This window comes from Aulostomus chinensis, chromosome 11 (genome assembly GCF_037954235.1).
Source record: "Aulostomus chinensis isolate RoL2024-O1b breed Wild chromosome 11, RoL_Achi_v1.0, whole genome shotgun sequence".
Classification (NCBI taxonomy): domain Eukaryota; kingdom Metazoa; phylum Chordata; class Actinopteri; order Syngnathiformes; family Aulostomidae; genus Aulostomus; species Aulostomus chinensis.
In genome coordinates this window covers 21,048,478-21,060,690 of record NC_141330.1, presented here as the reverse complement: position 1 = coordinate 21,060,690, position 12,213 = coordinate 21,048,478, and the positions used below count along the sequence as shown (strand labels likewise).

The following is a 12,213-nucleotide window of genomic DNA, read 5'->3' as shown; positions in this document are numbered from 1 at the left end:
TCTAGCTTTTCTTAGATTTGTTTGGAAAGTGTCAACTTCCACTTATTTTTTAAACAGCACAGTCTTGGTATAAATTAGCATAAAATTATTGACCAAACAACAGCCATTGAATGCCGTCCTTATTTAAACTCATATTTTTTTTAAAGTGTTGTCTCTCACCTTGACAGCTTGGTTTGGCCTTGTCCCACTCAGGTCTTTTACTGTTACCCATGACACAGGTCAGAGTGGAGTAACCCTGAAGCAGGTATCCAGCCTCACAATGAAACGTCACCATGGATCCCAGCTTGTAGTCAAGGCCCATTCTGGTGCCATTCATCACATTTCCTGGATCAAAACATGCCTCCCGCAGTTTTGCTGCCAGTTAAAAAGAAACACATTTAGAACAGTGACAACTGTCGAAAACAAGAGGATTTTAAAATGAAACAGATTGAGGTGTAGAGATAGATTAAACAAAATATATCAATATTGATGAACAAGGTATGTAGATATATGTAGAGAAATATATTCTATCCTATTCTCTCAGATGGTTCAAAAATCTTACAATTAAATGGATTCATTAATATTTAAATAATATTATTTCATGCATCAAAATAAGTAGTTTGCCTTTTAAACAACACAACGCATATAGAACATCTTATTTATGTCTCCAAAGTACCTTTGTATTCCAGATGAAAGCCAGTGTAGCTCACTGAGCCATCACTACGAAATGCCAAGTACATGAAGTTGGAGGTGCTCTCAATCTTTTCAGGAAGTTTACTGTCTTGGAAACTGCCAATCAGATGAGAGCTGCTGTCTGGCCCATCATAGATATATAAAAAATCATAATTGGGCTCAATACTGAAGCTGTGATAAGTAAAAGAATAGACAAATGAGAGGGAAACATTATTAGTCTTAGTACCTTAACCACCAGATTTATATGAGAGATTTAGAATGCATTTGGGTTTCAAAATAAGAGTGCACACTGCAGTGCGAGAAGTGAGTCATACCAAGAAATTTGTTTTGCATCTCCAGAAGAAAGAGATAAAAAAAGATATCTCCCCAAAGAGGTGAGAGATTAAATTGTTGTGACACTGAGGTGGCACAAAATCTTCCCAGATGGCAGTGGCGATGTAGTGTGAAAAGTTCGTTTCATATTGTAACGCTGTATATCAAATCACATGCCGCAGTGAGAGAGAAAGGAGCATTTGTCTTCAAAATAATGAGCGTGCTATATGACAAAAATGTAAATAGCTTGGAGATAATTGCATTTGAGTTGGATCAAGGCAACTCCAATTTAAAATCATAACTCCAACCTTTCATTTAGCAGTCCCACTAGAGAAAGCAGCATTGTGCTGACTCTATAATATGTTTGTTTGAAGGACAAAGTTGGAAAAAAAAAACATGGCCAATTTCTTTCTTTTACCTCCTACCTCAAGAAAGTTGTTGGTGTAAATGTACCTTTTATTTTAATCCTGTCCTTCATAAAACGACTATAAAAATATAACAGTCAAGAATAAGATTGCCCTCCAGCCCATCTTGCTGCTAATGGGCTTAGATTGCAATTAATAATTTAAAGGTTCCAGTCAGAATATCATTCAGCATAGGAAATTTGTTGCTTTCATATAACAAAGCGTCCTGCAATACACAGTATTCATCTAGACATCATATTTTGCCACATTTCTAAAAAGCGGCAGTAATACCTGCTTTTTAGGCATTTGTAGAAGGATTCCTGCTTGTACTCTATCACCTAACACACCTGGACTCAAACGCTGGGCCTTTTGCTTCACACACGGCCGACTTTGCTCAATATTAGGATGTTATAGCTGGTTCCACCACAGAAAACAAGCAATTCCAAGGCACAGCCTGACCCACTGTGCATCCACTGAAAACTGACTCTATTCTGTTTCAGGTAGGGTTACAAACATGACACAAGTTTAGAGGAAGCTTTATCTTGTAAGCTACTGGACCATGGAAAAAACATTTTTTTTCCAGTGTTTTCATCGTTTTTCTTATCTGAGCTTCTCTTCATATCCTGTAGAAACCTTAAATTCTTGAATGTACTTTTCTAACTATTGTATATCTGTGTCAAATTATATTATTTCATTTGGCTGTTTGGACAGCTAATATTACCACAAATTTACTGTAGCAGCTCATATTACCTGATGAAAGCCAAGGAAATGACATAGTCTGAGTGAACAGCAATAAGCCAGTCACAGTCTTTGCTATGCGGGTAGGGATGTGGGTAGTTGGGAGAGAGGATGAATCCTGAAGATCCAGTCACATTTCCACCACACGGAGCTTTGGAGATATACAAAAAAGAAAGTAATGAGAAATATGTCCACTTACAATGTGTCTGACCTGCTGCAAATGTCTTCGGCAGAAATCTCTTTGAGACAAAGGCACTATGGAATGAGCACTTGTAGGTCATTAAACATAATTGAATCAGGTTCTGCAACCTCTCTCACCTTCATCAGCAGCAACCCTCAGGTACTGCACTGAAATCAGGCTAAAACCCCAAGCATGAGAGGGAACACAATATTATTTTCCTACATTATAAGCACCTTTGCCAGGAAATGTGATCACCAGTGTGGGTCTGGTTGTTTGTTTGTAAGCAGGATATTGTTAAAAAAAAAATGGATGGATTTTAATATAAAAGAGGGGTTTTTGAAAAGAAAAACTGGTTACCTTTTTGATATTTGGATATTTTTTAATTATGGGTTCTAGATCATGAAGTACGCTCTTTGCCATTTGCAGGACATAGCTATTAGCTGTATTGGGTCCATGTGAAATGATTAAAAACAAACATTTCTGATTCTGAAAATCGTTCTGATCAAAGTTTGGACCTTGGAGTCTGAGGACCTAGTTTTGGTGATTGGGAAGAACAACCTTTCTAAAAAAACAACTTTCATGATTGGGACTTGTGTTTTGTACACACACACACACACACACACACACACACACACACACACACACACACACAAACAACAACAACAACAACAACAACAACAACCAATATTCCAAATGAAGAGTATTGGAGGTTGAATATTCATGAATATTAAACCAAAATGGAACTTTCTCAAAGTGGATTTTTTTTTCCTCAGGTAAATGGCACCAGAATATCACATATGTGGTAACTGTGACTAAACATGCTTATGGGCTAACTGCATTGCAGATATCAATAGCCACCCTCAACATATACAAGCTTGTGCAAAAATGCAACAACTAAAAATAGTACAGGCAGGAATGGAACTTGTGAGTATAGAACTACAAATAGGAAGCTTAAAATGTAGCCACTACACATGAGAGACTTTCTGCTTGCTGAAAATGATGTGTGATTGACAAAATATGTCACACCGCTTGTGTCATGGTAACTGTCCAGCCTAGAGAAGTCGATCTTGTGAGTCTCAGGTTGTACAGATGGACCTAAACAGGCTTTTGGGGGGAAAAAAAAGTTCATTCCATTGATCAATTTAGTTCTTTGTTATTTCAACTTCAACTCAATTTCAAACAATATATTAGATGAAGTAATCTACAATTTTGGAAAAACTCACAAAGGTTGAAGTTGTAGTATTATAGAATTTCAAGAGGGAGTTGTGGCTTTGAGCTGATTAGCGTCAACCTCAATAAGTCACCGGTATCACGTTTAAGTTCTCATTTACAACAAACCACATATCATGAAAATGGTTCAATTTTGAGGTGAACTCTGTATCTCTAAATACAAACTGTATTTATTTACTCAGAGGTTTGGACTGTTCCAGGACAGCAAACACACAGAAATTAGATTTCGCAGCATTCAATGAGAAATTTCTATATATTCCTACTTCTGCGATCGCATATAAATTGACCAGTCATAAGAAAGCCACCAGAGAGTGTGTAGGCCCCCCAGCACTTGCCAAGCAGACAACTTCTGACACAGCTGCTTCTGCCATTCTTTGCAGGTCCCCATGATTTGTTTTCTGCTCACTGATGCCATGTATTAGCGGTTAATATATTTGCGGGTGAAAATGCATCTGCTGGTAACATGTAAGGAGCATCTGGTGGTAACATGTAAGGAGTGTAAGGACAGCTGATATCTACTTAAGGTATTTATTCTCAAAGACTTGCTGCTTTTGTCATTCAAATATGATGAATAACGGGATCTTGTAATCGCATTGCGAGACCTATGAATACCTCACTCTTTCCTGGCAAGTGAAAAACTCAGTTAGACCAGTTGGCAGTAATTCAAGAACATCTAGGTTTCTTTGGACCTACTTAGTGTAATTATTTCTAATTGTATTGTTAAGTAATTAGCTGTTAAGCTCTAATAAGACAATATGGGGTGAGTGTAGAGCGCTCAGTCTTTGAATGGCTACAGAAGTGGATTTGTCCACATACTGCAAGAGTTGGCAACAACTCAAACATAGCTGAAGTCTCCTTTGTCCTACACATATTTTTAAGACACCAGTGTGAATTATAGCCTCTGCTGCAGCCAGTAAAGAGAAAAATTCCCATCCCTCTCTCACTCTCTCTCTAATCCATGTTCTTCTCTCTATCTCTTCCACACACACACCCTCTCTCTCTCTTCACACTATCTCCTCTCTCACCAATGCAGCTTGGAGGGCTGGGTTGCCAGTAGTATCTATTTTCCACTTGGATGCAGGTGATTCTGCTCTCCCCCTGCAATTCATATCCCGGATCACAAGAGAAGGTCACAGAGTCACCAGGCTCGCGCCCTTCCCCGTTGCGACTGCCATTCATTGGAATACCTGGATCTCTGCAGGCTGTTGCAAGAGAGCCTGAAGGACAAACATAAATATGACACACAAATACATGGTGAAAACACATATGTATGCAATATGTAGTGTATCACTGAGCAAAAAAGCCAAGGTTAATAAAGTCACATCATACAGTAGGAAGCTGTTGTCAAAACTGTAGCTCAGACGGTTTCAGGACAGAACAGATTACGATCTTATGCTGTGTTTTCCTCATGTTTTCATAAATAGTTTTGCAAAAGCCCCAAAATAACATGACAATCTGCTAAAATCAAAAAGCTTCTTCAAATATTCCAATATTGACAGACTTTGTTTTGTCTGTCTTCTGTCTTTTGGATTAGAAAATTCTATGGTCAGACTACATCACATTTTTGTCCAGATGCTGGTGTCTAGCCTGTGTCTCACTGAATAGAGTGGTTTAGTAAAAGGGAGACACGTGCATCATAAAGTTGTATATATGAAGCATAATAATTTGATGATCAATAGATATGATTCCAAATTCACAAGTCATATAATTATTACATTTTAAAGATTAAATTTATTTACAGTCATGTAATGTAATTACATTTGAGATGTGCATCCCCCCCATGGACAGACAGACTATTTCCTTCATCACTCACTGAGGATAGTGAATTGTTATTTTCTTTGTGAATAACCCTAGCTTTTGGCAAAAAGGATGTTTTAGTTGCAGTATGCCTCTGGAGGACACATTCCAGCTTGAGACATAGTGGTTTTACATTGGGGTGCAATGACAGAATGATTAACACTTGAACACTAACGTTATAGTAGGTAACACCATCACGAATGCAGGGTGTATTTTACTCGATATAATATTCCTGATAAAATACAGTTTTCATCAAACTACATTCAAGTACAAACCTGCATGCAAAATTTAAGTACTCTACTTTAATTTCCCAATATATATTGTCACATAAAAGGAAAAAAAAAATGGTAAGATGGGGGACCCTATAAAATGACATGACAAGAATCGTGCAGGTGAAAATCACCCGACGTTAGGGCTGTAGGGTTAGAGAAGCACAGCACTAAAAATATGGTCTATTCGTACAATGATACAACGTACAAATACTTTTGAAATAAGTGTTACAAAACCAGAGGAAACAAAGAAACAGGGCTGCAATAGTCCTGTTTCCTCAAATGGTAGAAAACCTACAATAACCAGAACGGTCTGGGATAGTTGCCTTATTATCCCCTTCAGCCAGTTGAACAAAGTGCTATAACAGCCTCCTTCTTCTGTGCAACCACCAGCCCAAAATGAATCATCTGGTTGATCATTCCTGGCAAATGAGCAGGCAGCTCAGGGGGAAGGTGACATGGATTTTGTTCGTTTGTATATACTGACCGCATTGTAATACTGGTTGAAAAATTTGAAAATAAAAGCATAGCATACTTGCATATGCATTCTTGTATTGTTATGGAGCTGCTGTGCTCAGGGGCTTAACCTTGAAACTATTTATCAGCAGAACATAAAGATTACATTAGCATACAGACTCCAGTAAACACAGCACCAGAGACTGCCAGCAACTGACTATGAAATACCTTCAAATGTTAAAAAAGAAGTGCAGAAATAACTGAGATCCACATCACATGAGGAATTGTTGAAATTAAAAAGCAGGACACTGACTATCATTTGGGGAAATACTGTGCTGCTGAATAGAAGCCTACATGACATATGCACACCTTCCTTGTAGACACTGTTTTCAGATAGTTATGAATGTTGTGGAGTTATGAGATGATTCCATATCAAATTGCAGTAAGAAACATTAAAAAAACACACACATACAAGAGAAAAATGAATATCTTGTGATACATGATGGAACAGAGACAACAATCCTGACATTTCTATACATTTCGATAAAAACGAGAATAAATCATCTTTTTTATATAAGTAAACAGTACACACCTATGTACAGTATTTCATCAAGGAAATACTCACTTGTGAAGTCGATGGCAAAACCAGACTTGGTGATGTAAAAGTCAGTCTCGAACTGTATGGTGACTAAGTTGAGAGTGGAGTGGATCCCCTCAGGTAGCAGCGAGCCACTAACCTCCTTCAGAGACATTTCATTCTCAGGAGACCCATCCCAAACTTTCAGGATATCATGGGATGCTTCTGTGTCAAACGCAAGAAACTGGAGGCTGGGAGAGGGGAGCACATGAGATTTTCAGTTCAATTCGGTTTAAGTCAGCTGCATTCATCGGCAAGACAGTATGCATCCAACTTCTTTTCTAACTCGCATTTAGTTAAACTAATTGCAGTTAAATTCACTTGTGTAATTTTGCATCGGCAGTAAAATTAAGCTCTTCCGTATGAGAAGAAGAGCAAAATGGCTGAGAAGAAATCTGCCTTGAAAGGACCGTATGATCATGCTTTGGGCATTTCTGGAGAGATTTGGAAACAATGACCTTTTTGGTTTTTAATTGATCTCCTCTTAACGCAACACAGAGCATCTGTTTTTACAAGCAGCTGAATGAAGTCACATGTTGACTTTGTCCTACAGTACATTGGCCCAAATGGCTTTTATTACGCTTTAATCCTGGGAGCTGTCATCCCCCCCCCCCAAAAAAGGCTTCCATGTGCGGGGAAAAAATTCCCCTGGGGGATTTCACGGCGTGTACGACATCTCTCTCCAAATCCAGGTTAATTGTTATACAACGAGCCCTTTCTCTTGATGACATCAAATGATAGAGAGGAAATTATCAGGTTAGAGATTATCTGAACAGAAAATCAAGTGTTTTAGTCTGTTTTTTTTTAAATCACTTCATCATAAGAGGAACTCACTAAATTTCAGGTTTATTAAATCAATTCTTACAGTTCTGGGCAGTTATGTTTGAACAATTACCTTTTTTTTCAATAAATTTTCCTATAATCCCACTAATCCACTGGATGTCCTACTTTGTTTATTCAAAATTACTACTGATATATTAGTTTCTTTATACGACTACCAATGCAATGCCCAATATGCAATTTTTCCTTTCCGTTGATTTTAGGAGTAATGATGCGTAACATAATTAGCATATTTGATTAATGATTGGCCATTTTAATTAAGATATTCATAATCATAATAGCACACTTCATAACTTCATAAATCGGTTTAGACATATTTAAAAACAACAGCAAACCGTTTTTCATTCACACCTGATCGACATAGACATAGACATGTCGTATGACTTCTTACCTGACAATATTGCCAGAGTCCACCTCAATTGTCCAAGTGCACCTCAGGTTGTTGTCGTAGGGGAAGGGATAACCAGGAGAAAGAATTCGCCCTGAAGATTCACCCTTGAAAGTTCCACCACACTCCGCTGCGTGTAGATACACACACACACACACACACACACACACACACACGCAACTCTTCAGAGTCTACAAAGAGGACTAATGAGCAACATTTTAGATCTGCTGAAAATTATATTATGCTGCTAGCAGGTAATGGGGCTGTAACAAAGACTTCCTGCGTGGCCAGGGATCCTCATATGCACAGCTTGTTTTGTCTCTAAGTAGTTCTGCTAATGATGCCATTAATATTTTTAAAAAGACTGTGTCCAGAAATATATGGGCTGGTCATTACGCTACAGGGAGGACCCTGCTACAAATGTAAATGACTACATGAATACCCTATCATCCGATCTATGTTGTCTCTCCCCTGATTGTCATCTTGCCATCTACATTACAGAACAAACGGCACTTAATTAATACAAAAATTGCATTAGATTAGCACCGTCTTGGTATAACGAGATTCAAACCAGCAGGCAAATGTAAAAGTCCTTGACAGAAGCCATGACATGGCCCTAGAGAGATGCCTGGATAGCTTGTTTCGCATTCGACTTACAGATTCAAAGCTCACTATTAATACTTTTGACCGTTCAGTGATGGAGCATTGTTGAAAGACAGCTTGATTGTTCAAAGACTGATGACCTTTTTTGTGATGGTGTAAAAAGTGCCACACTGCCAGACTAAAACCCATTTCATGAAAAAGGAACACATTCATGCTTCACTGAAAAAGTAGAGGGACAAAGTGGCATTTGGTAGAAATTCTGCACACGTCTAGAATTTGTTAAATAATTTTGCTAAATAATCCATCACTGCTAGACATCAAGAAACAGACACTGCTCCATAACACTTTCCAGATTTGAGCTGCGTGCAGGTAATAGCTTTATCATTTGTCTGTCTCCATCTCAGCATGTTCTGAATATGAAATAACAGCCTAAACCGTACATCCTGTCCATCACACTATCTAATATGAATACTCTGATAATTATGCCCGTTCTAACTGAAAGATGCTGATCGCTTGTTAGTGGATTGCAGTGCCTAAAATATGCAGCTGAAGAGTGATAAAGAATCAGAGCATCACAGTGAAAGCTAAACAGCAATTCAAGCTACAGTACCGTATGTAGCTAATTTTGCATTATGAACACAGGGTGAGAGTACTGATTCACAATAAAACATCAGAGCAGTTTATATTCTCTTTGAAAATGACGAGCAGCATTTTCTTTCAAAACAGTTCAATTACGTAGAAATCATGTAGGGATAAATCCCAAGGATTAACACCTAGCTGAGCAATGTTGACAGTGTGCCTGCTTGGAATAACAAAAAAAGCTGCCATAAAAGGAGAGAGAGGGGGGGGGGGGAGAGAGAGAGAGAGAGAGAGAGAGCGAGAGAGAGAGAGAGAGAGAGAGAGAGAAGACTAAAGCTGTGACAAAAAAGATATGGGGGAAGGATTACCTATACATGATGGGAGGTGATTGTCCCATGCCCTTCTCTCTCCAGTCATGCACTTGAGTATGCCACTGCCATGTAGGGTGTAACCTTGGTCACAACCATACGTGATGGCACTTCCAGCAAAGTGACCGTGGTCACTGACTTTGAAACCAAATTGTGGTAGCCCAGGATCATCACAATGGGACAACTCAAAACCTGGGTGAATAAGAGTTAGACAAAAGGGGAGAGGTTTAAATGATGAAGGTGAACTGATAATATGAATACAAACACAGAAGCTTGTCAGAATTTACAACTATTCCACTGAAGAGCAGCAATTCTGTGAACCAGCGCCACATTCCCGAGTATCAGTATTGTAAAGAGGTATTGATTGAGGTTTGAGAATTAATTTCCTGTTGAGCACAGATGAGGACTGGGCTTACAGTCCCATTATATTACTTGGCAGTAAGAGATTCCTTTTAGACAGATCGTATAATTAGACGTTCACAATTAAATGTTCAACTGAGTGTGGACATTAACTGCGAATGAGAAACTGCACACCCATTTGTAACATTTTGTGATGGTAGATAAAATAATCTAACATCAAACAAGAAAAGTTACCTCAAGTATTTTGCTCACCATGTTGAACCATGGCCTTTAAGTATATCCCTCCATTTCAGACTCTAAATGTAAGTGTTCTGCAATGCAACAACAGTGGCCACACATAAACCCAGCAGCACTGATTGATGGTATCCTCTCATAGCAAGGTTCATGCCGATGGCAGTTGTTATGGTGGATATTGCAAGTGTCATGCCCAACATAAATCTCTAGCAGATAATGCTCACATTTAGAAAATTACCTCAGCTCTTTTGGCAGAAAAGTCATGAAAACATGATCAGGTTTCATACTGAGACAAGATTTAAGCTACCCATATCCCACCTTCTTCCAAGCCTCTCACTGTTAATTACATCACTGAATCCTATCCAAGTTAGAAAGGGCTATTTATTTCTGATAAAAAGACCAAGGAAGGACAGTATAAGAGATGGATTAAGAGTACCTGCTCACATTTAGCTATTTACTTTATAAAAATCACATAAAAACCAGGCTGAAACCTCATAATTTAGTGCTCGATTATGACTTCAATTAAACCATAATTTCATCTGCACTCACTGAAGTTGTGGAAGCAGGGATTTGTCAATGAGTGCACATGCCACATTGCTGTATATACAACATTTCAACTCTTAAACAATGTTATGCTACATTCTAAACTAGTATACCACATTACAGGAAGTGCAATTCTCAGTCCAAACCCATTAACTGCAAGTTAGCCAAAAACTTTTTCTTGCTATCATAAATCAGAGTAGTGCCTGGCCCCTTTGCCATTCACACTAAGTTGAATGCTGCCTCAGAAGATTCATGGAAGACAAAAAAAAAAAAAAAATTTCAAAGAGCTCCATTGCAGGTAAAACACTTTAAATTGGACCACAAAATGCAGTGTCACCAAAACATTCCCTTGTCACGGTAATAAATTAGAAACAGTTAGCAACAATACACTGCCAGCAAGCCAATTAGGGAGAGAAACAAAACCCCATTACTGGCCCAGTTGCAGAAATGACCCAAACTTTCAACACACACACACACAGACACAGACACACACACACACACACACACACACACACACACACACACACACACACACACACACACACGCGCATAAGCACGGACACACACGCGCGCACATGCACGGACACACACACGTGTGGAGGTCCACATTTTAGTTTAGATGTATGTAAACATTGCAAATGTACATGTAAACACAAAATCCTAACTATTATTCAAGAGTTCTAAAAAGGTAGAGTGCGGCAGGTATGGGCACTAATTGCAGGCGAGAAGCACAAAGGAAAAGAGGTACACAGGATTGAAATGAGAGACAGAGGAAGAGAAAGGCTGGAGTGAAGCAGAAACACCATGCTGTGATTAATGGATATGCTCACACTGAAAGTAGAGCAAGGGTCAATGAATATTTTCTTTTTAATTCTGCCACTTGAAATGCCTGGCTCCTGAAGTGCACCTAAATTCACTCATTTGGGAAAGCTTTAGGTCCCTCCTCAACCAGGGAAATGAAATGTGACTTACTATGGTATGTTAGCTGGAACCCTGCTGCCGTCCCCTCCTGGTCAGAGTAGAATTCAAGCCACAGATAGTTGGAAGTGCTGGTCAGAGACAGACCTTGCATTGTTGAGCCTGTGTATGTGCTGAGGAGCGGGGCTCCACCATCTTTACCATCGTACATCTGATCAGAGACAGTGGAGAACATGAGGAGTTCTCTTCAGAGGCCACTGTTGTTATTCATTTTTGTCACTTCTTGCAGTTCATACAAAAATAGCATGTTTCATCATTACTCTTTTAGCATATTTTTCAAAATTCTCAACAGAAACCATTTGTTAAGTAAACACCCTTTCAAATGCGCAAATATTTAATTAATTTCAAACAGGAAAACAAACCTATCCTGACATCTGTAAAGCACGAGGCTCCTATTTAATCCTACATGGGGACTCGTGAGTGGTTCTGGTTTATTCAAGTCAGTTTTTCTCTCTAAAGATGTCGTTCTACATTTAGTCCTAAAATGACAAGAGACAGTATTCCATTACTAGACACACAGAAGTGTACCAGGCTCTGATAATTAGACCATTAGCCAAGACATCTGTATCCCAAAAGAGGGTTCCAGCTGTGAAGTGGGGTCTGCATAGTTGTTTGTATCACATC

At 38.7% G+C, this 12,213-nt stretch overlaps 1 protein-coding gene across 4 annotated transcripts in view; it reads right to left on the bottom strand.

Moving 5' to 3' along the window:
• Positions 1-12,213, bottom strand: part of LOC147253765 (CUB and sushi domain-containing protein 3-like) — a 246,750-nt gene that overhangs the window by 142,408 nt on the left and 92,129 nt on the right. For all 4 annotated transcript variants that reach the window (XM_086219046.1, XM_086219048.1, XM_086219049.1 and 1 more), the window contains exons 23-30: positions 11,584-11,740; positions 9,475-9,666; positions 7,928-8,054; positions 6,685-6,887; positions 4,563-4,754; positions 2,139-2,277; positions 656-843; positions 160-354 (exon numbers count right to left, since the gene is read on the bottom strand). In XM_086219046.1, coding sequence (XP_086075172.1) covers positions 160-354; positions 656-843; positions 2,139-2,277; positions 4,563-4,754; positions 6,685-6,887; positions 7,928-8,054; positions 9,475-9,666; positions 11,584-11,740 — 1,393 coding nt within the window. The remainder of the gene's footprint in view (positions 1-159; positions 355-655; positions 844-2,138; positions 2,278-4,562; positions 4,755-6,684; positions 6,888-7,927; positions 8,055-9,474; positions 9,667-11,583; positions 11,741-12,213) is intronic.